The sequence below is a fragment of the Pseudoliparis swirei genome, chromosome 1 (assembly GCF_029220125.1).
Source record: "Pseudoliparis swirei isolate HS2019 ecotype Mariana Trench chromosome 1, NWPU_hadal_v1, whole genome shotgun sequence".
NCBI classification, from domain to species: domain Eukaryota; kingdom Metazoa; phylum Chordata; class Actinopteri; order Perciformes; family Liparidae; genus Pseudoliparis; species Pseudoliparis swirei.
The window spans coordinates 15,205,328-15,230,944 of NC_079388.1; the positions used below are offsets into that span (position 1 = coordinate 15,205,328).

At 41.2% G+C, this 25,617-nt stretch overlaps 3 protein-coding genes across 5 annotated transcripts; all 3 read right to left on the reverse strand.

Moving 5' to 3' along the window:
* Nucleotides 1-750: 750 nt before the first annotated feature.
* LOC130193979 (uncharacterized) lies at nt 751-4,298 on the reverse strand. Of its 2 annotated transcripts, XR_008831760.1 has the most exons (4): nt 2,909-4,298; nt 2,397-2,511; nt 2,125-2,298; nt 751-2,011 (listed from the first exon to the last, which is right to left on the reverse strand). XR_008831760.1 is itself a non-coding variant. In XM_056414840.1 (3 exons), exons 1-3 carry the CDS (start codon nt 2,448-2,450, stop codon nt 1,370-1,372), a joined length of 870 nt encoding a protein of 289 aa, XP_056270815.1. In that variant the 5' UTR covers nt 2,451-3,386; the 3' UTR covers nt 751-1,369. The 2 variants fall into 2 exon arrangements, 1 of the variants encoding a protein (XP_056270815.1); XM_056414840.1 differs by having other exon boundaries at nt 2,397-3,386.
* A 7,564-nt stretch (nt 4,299-11,862) lies between these two features.
* Nucleotides 11,863-18,041, reverse strand: LOC130195863 (uncharacterized). 2 transcript variants are annotated; one of them, XM_056417609.1, is made up of 7 exons: nt 17,943-18,024; nt 17,315-17,498; nt 16,997-17,039; nt 14,925-14,959; nt 14,456-14,835; nt 14,209-14,338; nt 11,863-13,868 (listed from the first exon to the last, which is right to left on the reverse strand). In XM_056417609.1, the coding sequence occupies exons 3-7, from the start codon at nt 17,020-17,022 to the stop codon at nt 13,828-13,830; spliced, it is 612 nt and encodes a 203-aa protein (XP_056273584.1). In that variant the 5' UTR covers nt 17,023-17,039; nt 17,315-17,498; nt 17,943-18,024; the 3' UTR covers nt 11,863-13,827. The 2 variants fall into 2 exon arrangements, with proteins under 2 accessions (XP_056273584.1, XP_056273575.1); XM_056417600.1 differs by lacking the exon at nt 17,315-17,498 and having other exon boundaries at nt 17,943-18,041.
* Nucleotides 18,042-18,913: 872 nt separating this feature from the next.
* On the reverse strand, nt 18,914-23,292 carry LOC130197336 (membrane progestin receptor alpha-B-like). Its single transcript, XM_056419983.1, has 2 exons — nt 23,241-23,292; nt 18,914-22,433 (listed from the first exon to the last, which is right to left on the reverse strand). Exon 2 carries the CDS (start codon nt 22,396-22,398, stop codon nt 21,328-21,330), a length of 1,071 nt encoding a protein of 356 aa, XP_056275958.1. The 5' UTR covers nt 22,399-22,433; nt 23,241-23,292; the 3' UTR covers nt 18,914-21,327.
* Between the last annotated feature and the right edge of the window lie 2,325 nt (nt 23,293-25,617).

Here is a 25,617-nt window from a genome sequence, read left to right on the forward strand (position 1 = left end):
ATCACGGATTTCGTGAGTTTTTGTTTGTTTATTTTTTTTAGGAACCGTCGGACCAGTTGTGAGTATGTCATGTTTTCAGCAGCGCTAATGTTGTGGTTGATTTATCACAAAACAACGTCAGGGGACAAACACCGTCATGATCTGTTGGTCTGATGCTGCGGGTCAGAGGAGAAGGAGGCGCAGCCATTTGGTGGCGTGCGGAGCACTGCGCGGAGGAGGAAGTGGAGGAGGAGGAGGGAGGAGCGCGGCGGGGGGGGGCGAAATTCTCACAATAACTCAAATAAATGCCCCGTCGGATATTAAAACACATTTGGAGGGAGTTTATGACAGAGAGAGTAACTTTTATTCTTAAATACGGATGAATGAAAAAAATGTGTCTCCAGGAAAAAGGGCACTTTACTCATCCAGGGCAAAGGGGCTGGTGCTTGAGCACCACTAGGGCTCTATCTGTGCACGTGCCTGCCTGTGGTCCCTGTGAAGAAGACGTGTTTACCTTCATTGTGATAAGGATTGTTCAGACCGGAAGTTGAAGAGATTCACTCAGAGGCCGAGGGTTACAGAGATACCCTGGTCCTTGATGGTGTCCTGAAGCGGATCGTTAAAATGTTCCTTTTCTGTTTTAAGATACTCTCTGGTGATTTTAATTATACTCTCTATAGACTCCCCAACAGGCTGCTATATATATATCACGTTGTTGTCAAATAATCACTTCTTTAGATGAGGTCGCAGTAAATAAAAACAAAACAAATGAACAATCGTTGGATTTTATTGCCATTGACAGGATCAATACATGCACTTATATATCTTGGCAGCAATTAATGCATTCATGTTTTTATTGTTTGTAAGAAGCTGAATAATTAGCAATAAGCATTGTTAAAAACAATTCAATATAGAGACAGCTCTGGCGGTTTTATGACGCGCATAAAAGTTTAAATATTCCTCAAGTCTTCAGTGCTGCGTGCGCAGTCGCACCGCCGTCACTGGACCGAGGGAACCAATCAAATCAAGCAAGAGGCGGGCTTTACTACTTCACCTTTGACTTCCTGATTTTTAAGCTGGTAGATGTGGTTGGAACAGACATTGATATTAGTGATCGTTAATTACGAGTAAGATTAAGAAGTGATCGATGTCTGCGTTGAAACATCCCCCACGTTATTTAAGTTTGATCGCCTGGTTGCGCGCGCACCCCCTCTCCACAGGCTCATCAGCTGTTGCCAGGGAGCGTTTTTGAAGCGTCTGCTGTGATCGGCCCCACGTGGGAATTTCAGTGTCTATATGATCACAAGTATATAATCAACAATACCTGTTGTTCACGTCATAATAAAAGATCACAGGAGTTGTGGGCATAGTTCACTATTTAATAGGTAATTTAATCATGTCCCCTTTTAAGATCAGAGACACGTTGAGGGATGTAGAAAGTATTCTTCCATTTAAATTCCCGACCTTTAAGCCAATTGGTGAGATCTTTCCTCACACGCCCTTCAAGCTTAAGCATCGCCCCATCCGAGTACATCCTAGATGTTGGTTGTGCGCTCACTTTGACGTCATCCACATGTTTAAACAAGTTGCTCAAACTTTCAACTTCGGCACAGTTGCCATATACCCACTCCTTCTCTTCACATGGTTTCAAACCAAACAAATTGCCACATGATCCGCAAGGAAGCATGTGTTTGTTCCTCCAGAGGCTGAACGCCTGGCACCTGACACACTCAGGAAGTTGGATAGTTCCCTCAAAATCTTTCTGCTTGGATGGAAAGTAGGTCATCACTGCACCTGCTACATACCTGTCCCAGTAGCCGAGACAGGACGCAGCAATCATGATTTTCCTCGGAAGACGGCCAGGAGCGGAATTGGAGACTCCATAGTACTTGACTGGATCTTTAGTATCGGCTATGTGAGAGACACAGATGGTGGAGGACACCAGATCCTGCCTGAGGTCCAGCTCCCTGATGATCTCGCCCAGACGCTCTATGATTAACATTTCGTTGTCTCGTCCATTCAGATGGACAACCTGCAAGCAATCACACATGTTATCAATGCATGTTTCATCCACTAAGAGTCATGCTTAGTTTGTGGAATACAACGATGTGCATTCATTATAAACATATTTTACTATAATCCTACCATGTCTAGCAGGCATGAAAACGGACCCCGCTTTGGTAGCTGAGAGGAATAAAGGTCAAAGGCTCGAGGGAAGAGGTCCTGCAATTCGTTCAACATCTCTCCATCAGTCACAATATCCTCTGGAGAAAATGGTAGTTTCTGGATTTTTCCCAAAAAGAAGATGCTGTGAAGAATCTGTGGAGTCAAAACACAATCAAAGAGAGATAATGTTCTTATTTGAGAGGTATTGGGTCAAAAAAGGCGTTGATTTTAAAAACACACATCAGACATACCTCATCAGCGAAAGCTGTGACTTCACCAGAAACTTCCTTCATCAGCTCCATCATTTTGTTGATGAGCAAGAAGGCGTTCCTTGTGAAAGAGTCTTTCTCTATCAGAAAGTCTTCTCTGAAATTATGAATATAAATTGTTTTTAGAGGGTTTTAAAGCAGAATGCAACCATACGGCTGTACTTAGAAATAAATAAATAAGTAGGCTACACATCTGTTATCGATAATGTACAACTGTTACTAAATTACACATTACTCAATTAAAATCAGATTTCCAGTTGTTTTATGATTACTATACTGTAAAGTTTACATTGATCTATACATGAAAGTTTGGTTTACATTGTAAACAAAACGTGTAAACAAAGTCATCACTTTCAATTCGGTTAAAAACTTTTCCAACAATGTATTAACTGCCACCATTATTATCAAAAACTAATTTAAGAATTTAAGAGTCCATTTTTTAACTACAACTAACTGGGTACTGTTTGGTTGCAGGTATAATGACTGTTACTTACTTGCGTATTTGCTCTGGATCATCCTGAAATAACACACGACACAGAACAACAATCACTCACTGGCAAGGGAAAGTATCGATATACAGATTAATAATAATGATATAAAGTAGTCGCAGAGGAAAGCGCTTCAAAGCAGCGGTACTCACCATGGTTAAGTCGTCAGGAAATGAAACAGAGAAAGAAAGAAAGAAAACATAAAGAAAGAAAAGAAGCCCCGCCCCCTTACTGGACCACTCCTTAGTTTTTTCATATTTTAATTCTAAACTAAATCGCGTTTTAATAATGTATCCAATGAGTCTACTATGAAGTTTATTTGTTCTACTGGAATATCATACTCCTGGTAATAGTTTATTATTACCTTCGCATTGAAAATGCGGAAGGTTATGTTTTGATCGCCGTGTATTTATTTATTTGTATGCGTGTTATTCGCATAACAAAAAAAGTATTAAACCGAATCGCATGACATTTGGTTGGATGATTGTTTATTATCCGGGGACCATTTGATTAGATTTTGGGATCGATCGGGTCAAAGGTCAAGGTCAAGGTCATGAAAAGGTCAACATCCTCTTGAATCGCATGAAATTTGGTGGGATGATTGGTTATTATCCGGGGACCATTTGATTAGATTTTGGGATCGATCGGGTCAAAGGTCAATGTATAGGTCATGAAAAGGTCAAAATCTTCTTTTTACCATAGCACGGTCAATTTTTATCCAATTGGAATGCAACTAATGCCAACATGTTCATAATCCAATGCCCAATCTTGTGATATGCAAAGGTATGCGCTCTACCGAGTGCCCGTTCTAGTTTATGTATGAAACTGTATAGGAAACACACTAAAAGCAACAGGAAACAGGATATATATATATATATATATATATATATATATCCAGAATTCCCTCCTCTCCTCAGCTAATGACGAAGAGGACAAAACCCTCTCCCAAAACGTTTCCCATGAAGCCCCTCTTAAAGGCCCGCAGTTCAAACTTTGACTTCTGCTTTACTGGAAATGTTTAATGATGACTCAGCATGGTGGCTAACATGTCATGAAAAACCTGTTTGTTGGGCTCTGGAAACAATCCCAACTCTTGAGATGTGACACATGATGGTTCTTTCAGCTTTTAAAGGAGCTTGTTGGTATTATTTGTGTTGTCTGCATCTTTTGTAGGTGAAGTTTGTAATAGGAATTTTGATACATGTCAACTAATGCAGTGAAGTTTGTTAAAGAGTGAAACTATTAAGGACTGTTGTGAGACTCGTGGTTTATGCAGCAGCTGCCTAAATAACACGCACGTCCCTTTAATGAATAAAGGACTTGTGCTTTTACACTACCGTTCAAAGGTTTGGGGTCACTTAGAAATGTGCTTATTTTTCAAAGAAAAGCAGTTTATTCAATGAAGATGACATTAAATTAATCAGAAATACCCTCTACATTAATGTGGTAAATGACTATTGTCTGGTTTTTAATGAAATCTCTACACAGGTGTGTAGAGGCCCATCTCCAGTGTTCTAATGGTATATTGTATTATCGCTTTAGAAGACTAATGGAGGGGTAGAAAACCCTTTTCATGTTAGCACAGCTGAAAACAGTTATGCTGGTGAGAGAAGCTATAAAACTGGCCTTCCTTTGAGCGACAAGTTTGAAGAACTAAATTAATATCTACAATAAAAATAATTATTTATAACCTTGTCATGTCTTGACTATATTATATATTCATTTTGCAATTCATTTGGTAAATAGGTGTGACATACACACACATGCCAATAGGTGTGACATACACCTATTGGCATGTGTGTGTGTGCGCTGACCTTTGTTCACTAATTACCGGCATTTTCCAAGGAGTTCTCTGCCATGAGGTTCGTCAACAAAATGTAATGTTCTAGTTACGATAAAACATTATTTAAAACAAAATTACAAATTGAATCACACTAATAATTATACAAACTATATCCCATGGAACAGACGTTTATTTGGCAAAGAAAACACAAACATAAAATTGCTCATATAAGACAAATGGGTATTATTCTCACTGAATGTGTGACAATAAAGCACTATTCCTTCCATATTCAATTATTGGAAATCATCATCATTACATCACCTAAATTCACAAAATCTATAATAGATCACAAAATGATCTGAGAAATCAAAAATAAAAGGAATAAAGAGGTTGTCTCTCAATTGTTTTGTTTTGGGGAGGTAGACGAGCTGGCACCAACATCTCCAACATATATTAGGGCTGTCAATCGATTTAAAAAAAATTAACTAATTAATCGCACATTTTGAAATTCATTAATCGCTATTAAAAGGTTTTTTTTCTTCTAAAGACTAAATCTTCGAAATGAACGAGTAATCCCTTCAGACAGCGTGTATTTTAGACACTTGTTTAATTGTATTCTTTTTTAAAGACAAAACTTCACACAGAGCTGTGTTTTCAAAGAGGCTCCGACCGATAAAGTGCCAGCGAGGGATTTAATATCGTGGATGATGAATTGTTTCTTCAGTGAAACATCCAGATAAGTAAGAAAAGGTGCATTTGAGACCCCATTGGTCCTGTCATCTTTAACATTGAACAACAGCAGAACCAGTGGCCTTGGTAAACTGACATATATTTAATGTTAACCCTCTGGAGCCTGGGCTCATTTTATCCATTTTACAAACAATGTAAATTCACCTTTTAAAGGCTTTTGCATGTGACACATCCCAGTGTTTCCCCCACCATTCTATCAGGGTGAGGCCCCGCCCCCCTCCGTAATGTTCTCTATAGCGCCAGATTACAGCAGAAGTAATGTACGGTTCTTTCCTTCAAGACGTCTTTGTTCTTTATTAAACTAAACGTCTGTTGTTGGTCGTCTCTACAGCAGCATGTCATTCTGTCTCCACGTGTCGGTCACTCTTCTCGGCTCTCCGTCTCGCGTGCCGCAGAGCTCCAGGCCGGCGTGTCTGCGCGCGCATCGAGCGGAGCAACAACAAAAAAAGTCCCCTTTACCTTCCGCCCCGCGTCACCGACACGTCGCCCTCTGCTTCTCTGTGAATATCGAGGAGCAGACGGGAGGAAGGAGGCGGACTGCCGCGGTTTGACACTCACAGGAGTGCAACAACTTCAACGACACCGGAAGTAAACAAAGTTGCGTTAATTGCGTTAAAATATTTTAGTGCGTTAAACGCGGCCAAATTAATCGCATAGATTAACGCGTTAACGCTGACAGCCCTAATATATATATATATATATATATATATATATATATATATATCTTTATTCGAGACTCATGCGTCCATAAAACAACAAACACAAATACAACAATAATATATAAAATACAATACGAGGACACCGGTCCAGCCATTGCATCTAAAAAACCCCACTCAGGATTAAAAAACATACCTGGTATCAGGCACGTGCACAGATAGAGCCCTAGTGGTGCTCAAGCACCAGCCCTTTTGCCCTGGATGAGTAAAGTGCCCTTTTTGCTGGAGACACATTTTTTTCATTCATCCGTATTGAATAAAAGTTACTCTCTCTGTCATCAAGTCCCCCCAAATGTGTTTTAATATCCGACGGGGCATTTATTTGAGCTCTAGTGAGAATTTCTCCCCGACATGCTCCGCGGCGCTCTAGAGCCCCCCCTCCCCCTCACAAACATCTGACTTGCGCTTGTCCATCTCGGAAGCTTGAGCAGGATTCTGAAGGCATCATTAAAAGCCACCTCGATTCAATTTGATTAAGATCCGGTGAATTTGGAAGCCATAGCATTTAAATCATTTTCATAAACATATTTAAATGAAGGAATCAGATTGTTAAACCTCTGAACCATTAGTTGATTCAAATCAATTCAATTTATATTGCCAAAAATATATATAATCAGAAAAAATGCTGCTTACTTATAACAGCAGCGGTAGATACAGTCCACTAAACATTGGGAACATTCATTTAAAAGACAATTAATTGTGTAAATGTTTCCAAATATTAAACACCAGCAACCAGGGTTCCTGCCGAGTCGGCTGCACCTGAGAGAGAAGAGAAAAGAAACCAATTAAAAGACTCGACACCAAACAGCGTGAAACAGAAATGAACGTCGTCACAAATGATGTAACAAGCGATCAGATATCAGTGACGTGTTACAAAGGTGAACCAAAGGGTCAAAGGTCAAGGTGACTTGGAGGAGTTGATTTCATAGCCTGGCTATAAACTTCAACAGGCCAAAGGTTTTGGAGTTCAACACCTCCAGTGATCGAGACCTCAGGGTTATTTAGAGACAGCAGAACATCCAGAGCATTAAGGGTTTGTTACGCTTGACGGAGGACATCAAGACATCCAGAGAAGAGTAGAAGTCGACAAAACACCAACCTGCGTTGCGCCTGATGGACCTGAGGTTCTCCAGGAATCTGGACTTCTCTTGCGTCACCAGTTTGTGCTGCTTTTGTTTCAAACGTTGCCCCACATCACCCGCCTTCACTGCATCCCAGTCCTTGGTGCTCTACACACAAAAGACACCGTAACACACATTAGACACCGTCATATATATATATACACACGCACACACACACACACACACACACACAAAGGATGTTGCGCCACAAAGTCAATAACAAAGTCCTTATCTAAGTGAAAAATAGGGAAACTCCTCTCATGTCGAAACAGCTTCTAACTAGAATGGGCACTCGGTAGAGCGCATACCTTCGCATATCACAAGATTGGGCATTGAATTATGAACATGTTGGCATTAGTTGCATGCCAATTGGATAAAAATCGACCGTGCTATGGTAAAAAGAAGATTTTTACCTTTCCATGACCTTGACCTTGACCTTTGACACGATTGATCCCAAAATCTAATCAAATTGTCCCCGGATAATAACCAATCATCCCACCAAATTTCATGCGATTCGGTTTAAAACTTTTTTTGTTATGCGAGGAACACGCATACAAATAAATAAATAAATAAATACACGGCGATCAAAACATAACCTTCCACATTTTCAAAGCGAAGGTAACTATCAAGAGTATAATAATGAAACTTTGACTTCTGCTTTACTGGAAATGTTTAATGATGACTCAGCATGGTGGCTAACATGTCATGAAAAACCTGTTTGTTGGGCTCTGGAAACAATCCCAACTCTTGAGATGTGACACATGATGGTTCTTTCAGCTTTTAAAGGAGCTTGTTGGTATTATTTGTGTTGTCTGCATCTTTTGCAGGTGTAGTTTGTAATAGGAATTTTGATACATGTCAACTAATGCAGTGAAGTTTGTTAATGAGTGAAACTATTAAGGACTGTATTGTGAGACTCGTGGTTTATGCAGCAGCTGCCTAAATAACACGCACGTCCCTTTAATGAATAAAGGACTTGTGCTTTTACACTATCGTTCAAAAGTTTGGGGTCACTTAGAAATGTGCTTATTTTTCAAAGAAAAGCTGTTTATTCAATGAAAATAACATTAAATTAATCAGAAATACCCTCTATACATTAATGTGGTAAATGACTGTCTGGTTTTTAATGAAATCTCTACACAGGTGTGTAGAGGCCCATCTCCAGTGTTCTAATGGTATATTGTATTATCGCCTTAGAAGACTAATGGAGGGGTAGAAAACCCTTTTCATGTTAGCACAGCTGAAAACAGTTACACTGGTGAGAGAAGCTATAAAACTGGCTTTCCTTGTCAATGTCTTGACTATATTATATATCCATTTTGCAATTCATTTGGTAAATAAAACTGTGAGTTTTCACAGAAAACACAAAATTGTCTGGATGACCCCAAACTTTTATACTTGAGTGTATGTGTGTGTGTGTGCCAATAGGTGTAACATACACACACATGCCAATAGGTGTGACATACACCTATTGGCATGTGTGTGTGCGTGCCAATAGGTGTGACATACACACACATGCCAATAGGTGTGACATACACCCATTGTGTGTGTGTGCGCTGACATTTGTTCACTAATTACTGGCATTTTCCAAGGAGTTCTCTGCCATGAGGTCCGTCAACAAAATGTAATGTTCCAGTTACGATAAAATATTATTTAAAACAAAATTACAAATTGAATCACACTAATAATTATACAAACTATATCCCATGGAACAGACGTTTATTTGGCAAAGAAAACATAAACATAAAATTGCTCATATAAGACAAATGGGTATTATTTTCACTGAATGTGTGACAATAAAGCACTATTCCTTCCATATTCCATATGGGCGACTATGGGTCAGTGGGTAGCAGGTCCGTCTTTCAATCAGGGGGTTGGATGTTTAATCCCCGTCCTAGTCGATGTGTCCTTGAGCGAGACACATAACCCTGAGTCGCTCCCTGTAGCTGCGTCTACGACGGTGTATGAATGTAACAGAATTGTAAGTCGCTTTGGATAAAAGCGTCAGCTAAATGACTTGTAATGTAATATTCAATTATTGGAAATCATCATCATTACATCATCACCTAAATTCACATTATTATTCACAAAATCTACAATAGATCACAAAATGATCTGAGAAATCAAAAATAATAGGAATAAAGAGGTTGTCTCTCAATTGTTTTGTTTTGGGGAGGTAGACGAGCTGGCACCAACATCTCCAATAGATTCAATTTGATTAAGATCTGGTGAATTTGGAGGCCATAGCATTGAAATCATTTTCATAAACATATTTAAATGAAGGAATCAGATTGTTAAACCTCTGAACCATTAGTTGATTCAAATCAATTAAAATGTTTATTGACAAAAAAATATATAATCAGAAAAAATGCTGCTTACTTATAACAGCAGCACTAGATACAGTCCACTAAACATTGGGAACATTCATTTAAAAGAAAATTAATTGTGTAAATGTTTCCAAATATTAAACACCAGCAACCACGGTTCCTGCCGAGTGGGCTGGACCTGAGAGAGAAGAGAAAAGAAACCAATTAAAAGACTCGACACCGAACAGCGTGAAACAGAAATGAACATCGTCACAAATGATGTAACAAGCGACCAGATATCAGTGACGTGTTACAAAGGTGAACCAAAGGGTCAAAGGTCAAGGTGACTTGGAGGAGTTGATTTCATAGCCTGGCTATAAACTTCAACAGACCAAAGGTTTTGGAGCTCAACACCTCCAGTGATCGAGACCTCAGGGTTACTTAGAGACAGCAGAACATCCAGAGCATTAAGGGTTTGTTACGCTTGATGGAGGACATCAAGACATCCAGAGAAGAGTAGAAGTCGACAAAACACCAACCTGCGTTGTGCCTGATGGACCTGAGGTTCTCCAGGAATCCGGACTTCTCTTGCGTCACCAGTTTGTGATGCTTTTGGTTCAACTGTTGCCCCACATCACCCGCCTTCACTGCATTCCAGTCCTTGGTGCTCTACACACAAAAGACACCGTAACACACATTAGACACCGTCATATATATATACACACGCACACACACACACACACACACACACACACACACACACACACAGAAAGGATGTTGCGCCACAAAGTCAATAACAAAGTCCTTATCTAAGTGAAAAATAGGGAAACTCCTCTCATGTCGAAACAGCTTCTAACTAGAATGGGCACTCGGTAGAGCGCATACCTTCGCATATCACAAGATTGGGCATTGAATTATGAACATGTTGGCATTAGTTGCATGCCAATTGGATAAAAATCGACCGTGCTATGGTAAAAAGAAGATTTTTACCTTTCCATGACCTTGACCTTGACCTTTGACACGATTGATCCCAAAATCTAATCAAATTGTCCCCGGATAATAACCAATCATTCCACCAAATTTCATGCGATTCGGTTTAAAACTTTTTTTGTTATGCGAGGAACACGCATACAAATAAATAAATACACGGCGATCAAAACATTACCTTCCACATTTTCAAAGCGAAGGTAACTATCAAGAGTATAATAACGAAACTTTGACTTCTGCTTTACTGGAAGTGTTTACTTGTTATGACTCAGCATGGTGGCTAACATGTCATGAAAAACCTGTTTGTTGGGCTCTGGAAACAATCCCAACTATTGAGATGTGACACATGATGGTTCTTTCAGCTTTTAAAGGAGCTTGTTGGTATTGTGTGTGTTGTCTGCATCTTTTGCAGGTGTAGTTTGTAATAGGAATTTTGATACATGTCAACTAATGCAGTGAAGTTTGTTAATGAGTGAAACTATTAAGGACTGTTGTGAGACTCGTGGTTTATGCAGCAGCTGCCTAAATAACACGCACGTCCCTTTAATGAATAAAGGACTTGTGCTTTTACACTACCGTTCAAAGGTTTGGGGTCACTTAGAAATGTGCTTATTTTTCAAAGAAAAGCAGTTTATTCAATGAAGATGACATTAAATTAATCAGAAATACCCTCTATACATTAATGTGGTAAATGACTATTGTCTGGTTTTTAATGAAATCTCTACACAGGTGTGTAGAGGCCCATCTCCAGTGTTCTAATGGTATATTGTATTATCGCCTTAGAAGACTAATGGAGGGGTAGAAAACCCTTTTTATGTTAGCACAGCTGAAAACAGTTATGCTGGTGAGAGAAGCTATAAAACTGGCCTTCCTTTGAGCGACAAGTTTGAAGAACTAAATTAATATCTACAATAAAAATAATTATTTATAACCTTGTCATGTCTTGACTATATTATATATTCATTTTGCAATTCATTTGGTAAATAAAACTGAGTTTTCACAGAAAACACAAAATTGTCTGAATGACCCCAAACTTTTGAACTTGAGTGTATGTCACACCTATTGGCATGTGTGTGTGTGTGCCAATAGGTGTGACATACACACACATGCAATAGGTGTGACATACATCTATTGGCATGTGTGTGTGTGCGCTGACCTTTGTTCACTAATTACCGGCATTTTCCAAGGAGTTCTCTGCCATGAGGTTCGTCAACAAAATGTAATGTTCCAGTTACGATAAAACATTATTTAAAACAAAATTACAAATTGAATCACACTAATAATTATACAAACTATATCCCATGGAACAGACGTTTATTTGGCAAAGAAAACATAAACATAAAATTGCTCATATAAGACAAATGGGTATTATTCTTTCTGAATGTGTGACAATAAAGCACTATTCCTTCCATATTCAATTATTGGAAATCATCACCTAAAATCACAAAATCTATAATAGATCACAAAATGATCTGAGAAATCAAAAATAAAAGGAATAAAGAGGTTGTCTCTCAATTGTTTTGTTTTGGGGAGGTAGACGAGCTGGCACCAACATCTCCAACATATATTAGGGCTGTCAATCGATTTAAAAAAATTAACTAATTAATCGCACATTTTGAAATTCATTAATCGCTATTAAAAGTTTTTTTTTCTTCTAAAGACTAAATCTTCTAAATGAACGAGTAATCCCTTCAGACAGCGTGTATTTTAGACACTTGTTTAATTATATTCTTTTTTAAAGACAAAACTTCACACAGAGCTGTGTTTTCAAAGAGGCTCCTACCTATAAAGTGCCAGTGAGGTATTTAATATCGTGGATGATCAATTGTTTCTTCAGTGAAACATCCAGATTAGTAAGAAAAGGTGTATTAGAGACCCCATTGGTCCTGTCATCTTTATCACTGAACAGCAGCAGAACCAGTGGCCTTGGTAAACTGACAAATGTGTCATGTTAACCCTCTGGAGCCTGGGCTCATTTTCTCCATTTTACAAAACAATGTAAATTCACCTTTTTAAGGCTTTTGCATGTGACACATCCCAGTGTTTCCCCCACCATTCTATCAGGGTGAGGCCCCGCCCCCCTCCGTAATGTTCTCTATAGCGCCAGATTACAGCAGAAGTAATGTACAGTTCTTTCCTTAAAGACGTCTTTGTTCTTTTATTAAACTAAACGTCTGTTGTTGGTCGTCTCTCCAGCAGCATGTCATTCTGTCTCGACGTGTCAATCACTCTTCTCGGCTCTCCGTCTCGCGCGCCGCAGAGCTCCATGCCGTTGTGTCTGCGCGCGCATCGGGGCGGAGCAACAAAAAAAGAAAGTCACCTGCACCTTCCGCCCCGCGGCACCGACACGTCGCCCTCTGCTTCTCTGTGAATATCGAGGAGCAGACGGGAGGAAGGAGGCGGACTGCCGCGGTTTGACACTCAGAGGAGTGCAACAACTTCAACGACACCGGAAGTAAACAAAGTTGCGTTAAAATATTTTAGTGCGTTAATCGCGGCCAAATTAATCGCATAGATTAACGCGTTAACGCTGACAGCCCTAATATATATATATATCTTTATTCCAGACTCATGCGTCCATAAAACAACAAACACAAATACAACAATAATATATGAAATACAATACGAGGACACCGGTCCAGCCATTGCATCTAAAAAAACCACTCAGGATTAAAAAACATACCTGGTACCAGGCACGTGTACAGATAGAGCCCTAGTGGTGCTCAAGCACCAGCCCTTTTGCCCTGGATGAGTAAAGTGCCCTTTTTGCTGGAGACACATTTTTTTCATTCATCCGTATTCAAGAATACAAGTTACTCTCTGTCATCAAGTCCCCCCAAATGTGTTTTAATATCCGACGAGACATTTATTTGAGTTCTAGTGAGAATTTCGCCCCGACATGCTTCGCGGCGCTGAGCGCCCCCCCCCCCACAAACATCTGACTTGTGCTTGTCCATCTCGGAAGCTTGAGCAGGATTCTGAAGGCATCATTAAAAGCCACCTAGATTCAATTTGATTAAGATCCGGTGAATTTGGAGGCCATAGCATTTAAATCATTTTCATAAACATATTTATATGAAGGAATCAGATTGTTAAACCTCTGAACCATTAGTTGATTCAAATCAATTAAATTTTTTATTGACAAAAATATATATAATCAGAAAAAATGCTGCTTACTTATAACAGCAGCGGTAGATACAGTCCACTAAACATTGGGAACATTCATTTAAAAGACAATTAATTGTGTAAATGTTTCCAAATATTAAACACCAGCAACCACGGTTCCTGCCGAGTCGGCTGCACCTGAGAGAGAAGAGAAAAGAAACCAATTAAAAGACTCGACACCAAACAGCGTGAAACAGAAATGAACATCGTCACAAATGATGTAACAAGCGATCAGATATCAGTGACGTGTTACAAAGGTGAACCAAAGGGTCAAAGGTCAAGGTGACTTGGAGGAGTTGATTTCATAGCCTGGCTATAAACTTCAACAGGCCAAAGGTTTTGGAGCTCAACACCTCCAGTGATCGAGACCTCAGGGTTACTTAGAAACAGCAGAACATCCAGAGCATTAAGGGTTTGTTACGCTTGATGGAGGACATCAAGACATCCAGAGAAGAGTAGAAGTCGACAAAACACCAACCTGCGTTGCTCCTGATGGACTTGAGGTTCTCCAGGAATCCGGACTTCTCTTGCGTCACCAGTTTGTGATGCTTTTGGTTCAACTGTTGCCCCACAGCACCCGCCTTCACTGCATTCCAGTCCTCGGTGCTCTACACACAAAAGACACCGTAACACACATTAGACACCGTCAGTCCCGACAGGCGATCATCAGGGTCCACAACCACAAACTCCTGCTTGTTCCTAGCAGCTAAACTGTGACTTCGTACCATTTTCTTGAAGGCATCCCCTTTGTCGAAGGACTTGGCCGCCGGATACTTGAACCCCCCGAAACACAGCTTCTTGATGCTCGACGCCACCAAGTGCAGCTCCTCTCCATCGTAGCCGTACACCTTGGTGTCCTCACAGGTCATCAGAACCAGCTGCTCACACGGACACGAGGTCCCCTTCACCACACCCAGAACCTGCATGGTGACCATTTCTGGAAGGTAGAATTTGTTCCACCCGTTGACCACGTTGTCCTCGTTGCTGTAGATGGTGTCCTTTAGGTCTCCAATCGTCCACGTGGCACTAGCCGGCTTCTTTAACTCCATAGTTTGTTTTTTATATGTGGACACAAGCAGAGACACCGTGGACTGGTAATCTGACCCTGCAACACACGCAATGTTGATTAAATACGGAGAATAAATATCATAGCAAGCTTGTACAATGTGCGAGGTAAAGGTGCGTGTCGTCTACCTGGAAGTCTGTTGTCCTGCAGGAAACGAAGCAGCCTGAAAGGCAGAAAAGTGAAAGAGTTTACACAAACAGAACTACAATAAGAACTTTGTCATTTATTCTTTTGGCGACTCTAGTGCTCCTGTAATGCTGCCACTAACCCTTTAATGTCCTTTGTAAGGGAAAAATGAAGGGATACATTATTTTTTTGGGGCCATTATAAGAATACAAAACAGACCCCACAGTTCTGGAAACACAGGCCTCTAACAAACGGTTGAGATGTCACGATGGTAAAAGTACTAAATGATGACCTTCAGAACCTTGAATGGTCCGATGAACCCAGGAAGGAGACAGAAGAGGCGTCGACTTCACACTTCTCTGCCTTAACGAACAGAGAATTACTCAGGAGGCGCTGAAGGACCGCTTGGACTTGGTGAACGTGATCCTCCTCGAGCAACTCAAACTCTTTATGGTAATGTCTTTGAGGCCCCTGTAGTCAATGCAAGGCCTAGGTGACTTCTTCTCTGCGAAGAAGAACCCTGCAGTTGAAGAAGAGGGACGGTCGATCCCTGCAGAGGAACTGACGTACGCCTCCATGGCCTCTCTCTCTGTCTGTCTGGTGCAGATAAGGAATACTGGTGGCCCCTGGGTGGGGTGGTGCCTGGTTGTAGGTTAATGGTGCAGTCGTAGGGTCGATGTGGAGGTAGAGATGAGGCCTTGACCTTACTGAATACCTCTGGATAGTCATGGTATTCTGTAGGCACTCCTGACGGGTCCAATGCAGAGCTGGTGCAAACTGACCGCTGAGGTGCAGCCGCCTGTTTCAGGCAGATCAGGTGACAAGATGCACTCCACCCCAGGATGGCTCCTGTGGCGCCGGAGCCAGGGTTTCCCCAGGATTAGTGGATGCTGGGGGTGACTGCAGGATAAGAAACCGAATGGTCTCATGGTGGTTACCAGACTGGAGCATACTGGCGTGCTCTGGTGAGTCACTGTCCCCAGTAGGTGGCCGTCCAGGGCGTCGGCCGGGATCAGGACACGGCAGCGGTACCTGCTCGATACCCGGCTGACGGACTAGGTCCTCGTCAATGAAGCCGTCGTCAGCGCCAGAGTGAACGAACGTAGCGAGGGTCTGTGATCCGTACGCGAGCAGAAGCTGAGCGTGAAGATGGGTCTTTGGTTGGGAGAGAGTATAATGGTTCGGCTCACCAGTACCAGCCTGGCCACAGTTCAAGCTGGTACTGGTCGGCGCTCCCGCTCCTCCCGGGTGACACTGGTGCACCCTACCTCCATGGGTTCAACCTCCCCTGGTTGAGGGCCTGTGGTGATGCTGGTAGCTGCTGGAGAAGCTCGACGCCAGGTGAAAACGCGGCGATCTGTCTCCTCCTGCTGCGTCGCTCCTGTCGCCTTGCCTGGATGCGTCTGTCTACTCAGGAAGTCAGTGATGCCAAGTCATCCAAGTTGGCAGACAAATCAAAAGACATCAGTTCATCTTTAACATCATCAGCTAGTCCAGTCAAGAACAACTCACAATGGGCTGCCGAGTGGGCGGGTCGTCACACTCAAACTCGACAATGTAGTCGACCATAGAGACGCCATTTTTTCCCAATACAATCCGGTCAAACTCTGTGTTCCTTTTCCTCTTTAAGAAAAAAACAGCCCAATTTCGTGAGAAGTATAATCATTCCTTCATCGGCGCCTAAATCCTTGGAATACAGGAAATCAGAATACATTTACTTACCTTTGACATTTTCACCAAATGTCCACATGTCTGGAGATACATTTTTCTTGCCAACTTCCTGTGAAGAGGCAAGCTGAGGAGGTATATTTCTTAAGATACCTCAACCAATTAAGTTGTAGAGATGGCTCAATTAGGTTCAGTTAAGGTCAATACATTTTTGATAAGTGATCGTCTTTGGCATCAACCTCTAATTCTTTCTACCTTCACACTCCTTCTGAAACTTCTCATTTCACTTTATTCAACAGGATTCGTCAATATGTGAAATTTGATCAGTAAGTATAATTTAATACGCCTGCCTTTCCTAATTGCAAGCTAAAATGACTTAACAAAACTTAAGAAAACTGGTTCTTACTGGAATTTCATTGATTTAGCTTCCATTCTTGCCCTTTGGTCACCTAGAAAACAAAATGTGTATTGTTAAAAGCAGTGGTGTTAAAATACTAAAAACATTTACTCCAATACTACAGTATAATATACGTATATTACCATCATAAAAAGACAAAACACGAGCAGAACAAGGACAAAAACAGTGATGCTATATCTATATATCTATATATATCTATATATCTATAGATATATATACAGGGCAATCAAGTCTCACGCATTGAGCGTGAGACTCACGCATTTCGGTCTCATCTCACGCACTCCCGCCACACATCGAATTCCTCACGCTGAAAAAACCTCTCGGCTATTTAATGCTTGAATGCAGGGGTGCTCAATACGCCGATCGATTGTTCCGCTGCAGAGCTCCGACGCCGTCCTGCGCGCATTGGGATGGAACGGTCAGCTGTATCGGGTGCTGATGGAAATCTCACGCTTGCCTGTCTTCAAAACTTGAGAGCCCTGTATATATACTATGTTGATTAGAAACACAACATATTACACTTTGGTCAAGCGAGTCCAATGTAATGCTCCTCTATTCATGGTGTTACGGTACGGGTGCTAGGATAGCCCAAAAAGCACGGATAGACCCATGTTCAGGCAATAAATGATACAATTTGATATATTAAGTCCAAAACAATTGTATACTATACAGTATATGAAATACAGCTATAATAACAATCAAAAGTTACAATACTGTGCTGTTTTTATTATTAATTTTGACTTGTTATATATACATTTGGACAACATATTGCGTAATAAATCGATATCCGTGCTTTTTGGGCTCTCCAAGCCCCCGTACCGAATAGACAAGCATTAACGTTACATTGACAATAAGTTGTTCCGTCAAAAGACAGGGAAACAAATTAATCGAAAGCGTTAAGAAAGAACGTAAACTTTAACGTTTATCAAACTACCTGAAATAGGAGTAGGCTGGTTGGTGGAGTTGAGTAGCAAACGGAGTCCGTGGCTGTCTTCACGGAAATACGACTCACATCCGTTTATTGTTGTTCGTCTGAAAAATTCACCACTCCCTTATCATGTGATGCCTTCAAGTGCAAATCGGATTTTTTTTCTCCGGCAAAGATACGTTGATCAGAGACGTATTTGTAATTATATAATTTTTGTGAAACGTAAATCTGGAGAAATAATTTCAGTCAAACGTAATTTGGAGAAAATACGTTTCAATCAACACAAACGTAACTTTGCATTTAGGTCTTAGGGGGGAACGTTGTTACACAGGGTTGATTTGAGAGGTTCTCCCAATTCTGCACCAACGGCAGCAAATGAGCCCCACCTAGTGGTGATGAGAAGAACCACAAGTTGACTGAGGAGGACATCAAATATATATATTTATATATATATAAATATATATATTTAAATATATATAAATATATATATATATATATATATATATATATATAAATTGTAAAGCCAAGTCAAATATGTGAATTGTGATTTTGTGCCATACAATATAAATGTAATTTAATTGAATTAAATGTTGCGACCGTTTGTTGTAATCAACTGTTGTTTGATTGTCCCGTATTTTTGGAAAGAGACCAGTTTTCAAATTTCCAATTTAGCTGGATTCTGCTTTGGCATCCTCTACCAGGCGGGGGCACTGTAGGACTATAGGCATGTGGGTTACTGTCCTTATTTATAGCAGAAACAGTGACTTATATGCAGTTGGATCTGGCATAATCTGAGCCCTTGATGGGAATTTAAATCTAATAACTAAATTGAGGAAGACATTTTCCAACAGTTTCCTAAAAAAATAATGAAGACTATGTAAAAACACCTCACTTTCCCCTCCTTTTCTCAATGACAAGCTGGTTCTGGCGGTTATTTCTGCACAATCGTAAACACAAACAAAAGAATGACAGCAGGCGACAGTTAACCACAACCAGGTTTATTCATAGGCTACGACGCCTTCAACAGGTATGTTTTGTAAGCTGTGAGGACGTGTGGATAAAAATGGCGGCCGTTCAACCACACACGTTTTGAACATCGGGAAATTCTGCGTAGCCAACTCGCCTACGGCTAAAAAGGCCGCCGTACCCTGGATTTATTTCCAGTATCCACGGCGGCTGCTCCCTCGACATTGTTATGTAGCTCAACTATTATTTCGACGCAGTTCAAAGGTCCGCTAAACGTTTTCCTGAACAACATTAGTACATAATTAAGATTAGTGGATGTTGAATTGCTTGCTAGAAGCTAGCTATAGCTTTGTTAACGCTTAGCTTCAGTTACCTGGAAACTAAAAGAAGTCAGTAGCTACTTTATGAATAATAAATCCTTTATCTCGCTGCTGCTCAGACGCCCTTCGACTCCGAGTCTCCCCGTGCAGACTTGGTCCTTCATCGCATGTTTATAAGAACAAACCGTCAACCGTCTAGTCTCTGAATTTTAACTTTTCTCTCCTGATTGAGTTAACAGCTGTTTGGCAAAGCCATATTTAGGGAAGCGGGATGTCTGTGAATTTGACTGGAAAGAAATGAAGAAAAAGAAAAAACGGATGTAGATATTTTGTGAAACTTTAGATTGTTGTAGACCCGTGGTTCAGAGCATATAAATGGGATTTAACTTTTGTTCCTGCCTTTTAAGTCAGTGAAAATAAAGTTAGGCAATCGGCACTCTATTCTAATCGGCTGTGTGCATACTATACTGGATTTTAAAAGATAACAATGAAAGATAACATGTATACATATTGCTCCTCGAACAGTGTGCAAAGGTCAACGCTCTCCTGATAAGCTTCTTCTCATCCATCTGGAACCTCTCAGTCATTTGACTTGAGAATTTTTTACACAGTGGCAAGAAAAGATTGTTTCAAACCGCACTGTGTTTACATCTTGGTCAGTAGTACGCATTATTATCTCACAAAGACATACATTTCAACAGTACCTTTATCATTATTACATTTCATGTAACATCTACATTCAGTTTTCCCTCATGGTCGGTCTCAAAGGACACAACCAAGATTCCCATTAACACAGTGATTGTTGACATCTGAATATATACGCAATACAAAACTGTCCACACATGAATACTCATGTCTAAGAAAAGACGTATGCATTTTTAAGACTTTATTATAAATTAGATCTCTCGTAAAAAAATATCTGGCTTTATTTTAAAAAACAGTCTAAAGTCTGTGAATGAATTTATCTAAAAGTACTTTAAAATGGAAGATGTGTGAAAGAGTTTCAATGGGCCAATGAAAGCTTCTCATCAAAGATTTCTAACCTGCGCGTATGAAACATTACTTCAAGATATTTTCTGTAACAATCAGAAGCAACTTTCGGCTAAATGTTAGATAAATGTGGAAACAATTGTCTCCTAAGGCACAACTGTGACAACAGGCTCCATACGTAGTAAAAACTGTAAGATGGCACATTCTCTGAATGTATGAAGTTCAACTGTGACGTTAAATTTCTTTTAAATTCCTTTCAGTTCCTTCTATAATTACAATAAACACATTTAAGTACAATATTTTGTGGAGAAGTATGCCAAAAGCATGAATAACAAAACACTTATTCAATGTCAATGACTATCAAAATATATATTTCCACATTTCCGCTGGTATTCCAAATATTATTCCAGTAGTGTAAGATAAAATAAAAAATAAAAAACCTTTAAAAAAAAAGATAATTGAGCGAATCAGAATGCATGTCATCTATAATGATCAGAAACAGCAGTGATCATATAGATCACAGGTGTTAAACACAAGGCCCGTGGGCCGATTCCGGCCCGCCGCATCACTTTATGTGGCCCCTGGCGGCTTTAAAGACACGTGATCACCTTTTCTTAAAGAAATTGAAGAAAAATATCTTGTGCTTTTATTTTGAAATAATGGATTTATGTTGTAATATTAGAGACATTTTCTTATGTACAATATTTCAATATTTCTTATGTACAATAATCAAATGCAAAGAGAGTTATTTAACTATATATTTGAGGAGTTTATAAAGTGTTTCCGGCCCTTTAAGAGGGCGGCCATGATGCTGAGTTTGACACCCCTGATATAGATGATCACATACTGGTGTGTAATATGCAAGATTTAATAACACTTTTTTAGAAAAAGCACCTCCCTTTGTTGATCCGTGATACTGTGAATGATTTTACAAATTCTAAAACAAATTGGTACCAAAATACAAACTCCCACAATCCTCTGTCATCTGCCTCCATCCGAAAACAAGCCAGCAGCGTAAACAGTACAATTATCTCCCTTTACATCAAAGCACTTAGTCTGGAACCAGAAGGCACATTAACGCTTTTGCAAAAAGCTCCTCCACGACATCTAATATTTTACTTGGACTTGGCGTCGCCGTCGAGCACTCGCTTGGCCTTCCTCAGCATGAGGGCGGCGATGAGCGCGCACGCGGCCAACGTGGCGGCGTACAGGCCCGCGAACGCGGCCGCCTCGCCGCTGCCGTGCAGCCGCGAGTACAGCTTCCTGCGGCCCGCGTAGTCCAGGTGGGACGCGTGGATCTGACACAGGGTGCAGCAAGACAGAAACACGTGGAACATCTGATGGCTCTGTCCCACGAAATTGCACCGGCCGGGGAAGCAGCGCTCCAGCAGGGGGAAGGTGAAGAAGAAGGAGCAGCCGAGGAAGAAGCCGACCTGGTAGAAGTGGTACACGATGGCCGGGTCGTCGCCGCCGCCGCCCGCCGACCACGACGCGAGTCTTTTCACCACGGGGCTGCTGTCCCACGTGTAGGCGAGCGCCGACGGCACCACCTGGCACACCTTACGCACCCACGTCGGGAGGCTGTGGTTGCGGTACTTACCGTAGCAGCAGCCCAGGCACGACAGGCAGCTGAGGAAGGCGGCGGCGGGCATGAAGACGCCGCGCACGTGCCCGTGCAGGCCCTCGTCCACGGCGTAGTAGAAGTGAACCACGGCGCTGCCGTACTGGTACTGCGCCACCCCGACGTAGTCCAGGAAGAAGAAGAAGTAGTGCCACACCTCGGACTTGCCGCCCAGCAGGTGAGCCGCGGCGCTGAACGCCGAGTAGGTCAGGGAGGACAGGAGGAGGATCAGCAGCGGCCACGAGTGAGGGTCGCCCGCGAAGTCCACGGTCTCGCCGAGTTGCCGGAATTTGACCAGGAGGACGAGGAACGCCAGCAGGTGAGTCCAGACGTTGATGGTCTCGTTGTGTCGCTGGAATAAAGACAGGAAGTAGTAGCGCCAGTTCTGGTTGAGCGGCCGGTAGCCGGCGCAGACGTAGCGCTCCCTGAAGTAGTAGGGGACCTCGGTGTCTCTCACGGTGCCGGGCATGGAGGGCGCCGCCTCGGTCAGCATCCGCGGGACCCCCCGGATCTGCTGCAGGCTGATGAACACTCGCCCGATGCTCTCCATCACAATGGTCGCCATGATGGTAAAGTGGCACACTGGGATCTCTGCAGAGGCTTCAAGGGGTTGACATCCATAAAAATGACATTTTGCTGTTTTTGTAAAGATATAAATATTAAAACAGACACTTTAGCGTTAACACTTGGAGATCACCGGTAATCAGACGCCTCATGGATAGCTCAGGTTAGTCGGTTTTTAAATTTTTAGGCTGTTTTCTTCGCAGTGATGGTCAGAAATGAGTAATTTGAGAACTAATACATCATCAATGTTTGACCCTGTTGTCAGAATTAAATCTCAAGAGTATCGCCATGGTGATGAGCGGCTTCATTGAGCAACATTTTGAGTATATTAAAATCTATCACCAGCTCCATCGCTTTGGAGTATTCTCTCTTTATCGATACGCACATCCAATTATTCATATTTAAATTATTTATCGATGCCAAGTGAGCTCAGAGCTGAGAATTCCTGCATAAATAGTGATGGACGAAGATATTATGTAAAGATCTGCACTCACAACCTGTTGAAGAAATAAAAGTCTAAGCTGAGGTAAAGTTTTTCTGGTGGGCTAACTGGTATGACAGGTGAAACGGGAGTAGAGGGGAAGGTTTGTAAAAGTTCAACTTCGATTATGTCCCATCCTTATTAACATGCCGCAGTCTGTCGGTTGTCCCCCTCATCAAAAGAGGGGCTCCATCCGGGTTCTCTGGACAGAGTCGCGGCTCATTAACTGTCAGTCGTGCGGACGCTCCTGTAAAAAGCTGCAGGACTGAACCCGAGACAGCCCGACACACACCGGGGGTAATTTATACAATCTACAGCGCGTCACTTCAACAGGTGAGCGAATGTGTGGACTGTGTACCCACCTTGGAATGATTGCTTGTTTCGTCCAGTGCCCCCGCGGTGGAAATGACCTCCTCTTCTTCCTCATTCTCCTCCTCCTCCTCCTCCGCCCGGTCGAGACAAATATTCAACAGAGTTGTTCAGAAAGTGAAAAAGTTGCATCAAGCTGACGACCTTCAAACACAGCCGGAAGTCTAACGATTTGGGCCATAAAAAAATTAAATATTTAGGGGTGACGTGTGAGAACGATACAGAAATGCAAAACAATTTGGATTTTGACCTGCAATGAAACAATGACATCATCCCATTGGTGTGTGGGACGTATACAAATAAAATGTCTTATTAAAAATGGAAACGAAGATAGTATAATAAAGGTGTTATAAAAAGCCATAACAAAATAGACTGTTATAGTGCTTATTTGTTAGTGTGCTAGTAACATACATAACAAACAAATAAGGTGGATAAATACGTGAGATTGATTAAATATTCAACATTTAATTTTAAGTTTGGAAAATAGAAATATATTGAAAATCATAAAAAGTCTAAATCAAAGTGTTTCGGGGTGTTTGTATACATTTTCAAACAATCTTTATATCTAATATTTAAACTATGTTATTGCTCATATCTGACATGCATCGTTTAGCTCGGTGTCAATAATGATGACACTGCTGTTGTGGGTATTGCTTGGTCATTAAACGTCATAAGGTGTTTTATTTTGAAAACAGATACCGGAAGCCCAGACGTGCTTGTACCTTGCCAGACACCGGGTGAATAAAGAGGAAGAAGGTGCTTTAAAAAGAGAAAAGTAGAAGAAAAAAAGACGAGGAAATACCGAAAGAAGCCCATCGGACGTGTCGAGGTGTCAGATAACCGACATGTTCGAGCTCGAGCAGCAAAATAACTGGTTTGGTGGCTTGTTTATGAGAAAATGGATATTATTTATATTTGAGAGGACAAAATAAAAAATAAAAAACATCCCTCAATCTCAGAAGCAATCCGCCACTCACCCAATCTGAGTCTCACGATGCATGCGAAGTAAAAGAAGAGGCCTTGAATAGCATTTAAATCAGAACATTTCTAAGAGGTAGAGAGAGGTAGAGAGATACTATGTGGGTGTGAATTCCTGGAACATTCTTTGCCAATGAATCAACTCAGGAGTTAACACGGACCTGATAAAACTACATTTGCATATTTTGAAATGAAGGTAAAAGGGGACAGAAGAATAAACTCAACACAAGTAAATGTGTTATTTAATAGACACACAAGTAAAGTCCAAGAATACATGTTGACGAAAAGTGTAATTATGGGATATTACAAAGATATTTAGTATTAAAAGAGCAGTTTGACACTGTAATTGTCTGTAAAAGTCGACAGCGACTAACCGGTCGGCTTAGTTTAGCATAAAGACTCGAAACAGCATGCCAAATTAGTTTGGCACATGACCCCACCCCCTCCTTTTTCTACTCATTTCTCAGTTTTACCTGTTGAGCATGAAAACATGTGACAGTACAGGTTTAGACGTTTACCGTATCTACGAATGCTTTAATGTAATCTTGATTTATAACACTTTGAAAACCCCGTGTTGTTAGATGAAGACAACAAAGACACAACACTCCTTAGTTTAAGGTGGTTGTAAAACTCAATGCATTGCATTAAAACATACTTATTAATATATATTTATATGTAGGCCCGATATTGCATTTCTACTACGAGAGCCCCTGTACACACTGTACCTTTAAGAGAAACCGAATGTGGTCAATTGTTTGCATATTTGTGAGGGTGTGTATACTTAAGGATGACATGAAGAGGAGGGGGAAGCTCCCCAGATGGGAAAGATCTTCTCACTCTGACTAATTTCACTGAGATGCAGACTGAGAACTGGGGATTTAAAAAAAAATGTAGTTGCGTTTCTAAAAAGTGTTTTCCATCATCAACAGCTCTCTTCTGTGCTGGAGGTCACAGTGTACCAGACACCGTTCACTGTGATTCACTGTAAAGGACTTCGGATGGGCCGGATTTCATCTGAGAAACTTTACGGGGTTAAATTGAATTACCTATCACACATATTCACCATATATGGAGAAAAAAAACATTTTAAGTGTGCAAAGGGTCCAGCAACCATATTAAATGATAACCCCATCACTGATATTTTCAACACAGCCACCATCGTTCCTGTTGCTAAGAAGTCTGCAGTGGCCCTACCTACATTCTGAGGAAGTACGGTAAGAAACTGGTTGTACCAGCACTTTAGAAAAAACGACATCCCAGCCAGCCTGGACCCTCGCCAGTTTGGATGCAGATCCAATAGATCCACGGAGGATGCCGTCTCTACCGCTCTCCACTCATCTGGAAAATAACAACACCAAACTGTTGTTGATCTCGGCTCGGCCTCCTCCCACT

What these genes read in the sequence shown, in the direction of transcription:
- LOC130195863 (XM_056417600.1), bottom strand. Translation starts at nt 17,022, where the DNA reads ATGGAAGCTAAATCAATGAAATTCCA. An exon ending in GCAGGACAACAGACTTCCAG is followed by an intron (nt 14,836 to 14,924) that starts GTAGACGACACG and finishes CGTGTGTTGCAG; the next exon opens with GGTCAGATTACCAGTCCACG. An exon ending in GTCCATCAGGAGCAACGCAG is followed by an intron (nt 13,869 to 14,208) that starts GTTGGTGTTTTG and finishes CTTCTCTCTCAG; the next exon opens with GTGCAGCCGACTCGGCAGGA.
- LOC130193979 (XM_056414840.1), bottom strand. Translation starts at nt 2,450, where the DNA reads ATGATGGAGCTGATGAAGGAAGTTTCTGGTGAAGTCACAGCTTTCGCT. An exon ending in TCACAGCTTTCGCTGATGAG is followed by an intron (nt 2,299 to 2,396) that starts GTATGTCTGATG and finishes TTGACTCCACAG; the next exon opens with ATTCTTCACAGCATCTTCTT. An exon ending in TTTCATGCCTGCTAGACATG is followed by an intron (nt 2,012 to 2,124) that starts GTAGGATTATAG and finishes GATTGCTTGCAG; the next exon opens with GTTGTCCATCTGAATGGACG.
- LOC130197336 (XM_056419983.1), bottom strand. Translation starts at nt 22,398, where the DNA reads ATGGCGACCATTGTGATGGAGAGCATCGGGCGAGTGTTCATCAGCCTG.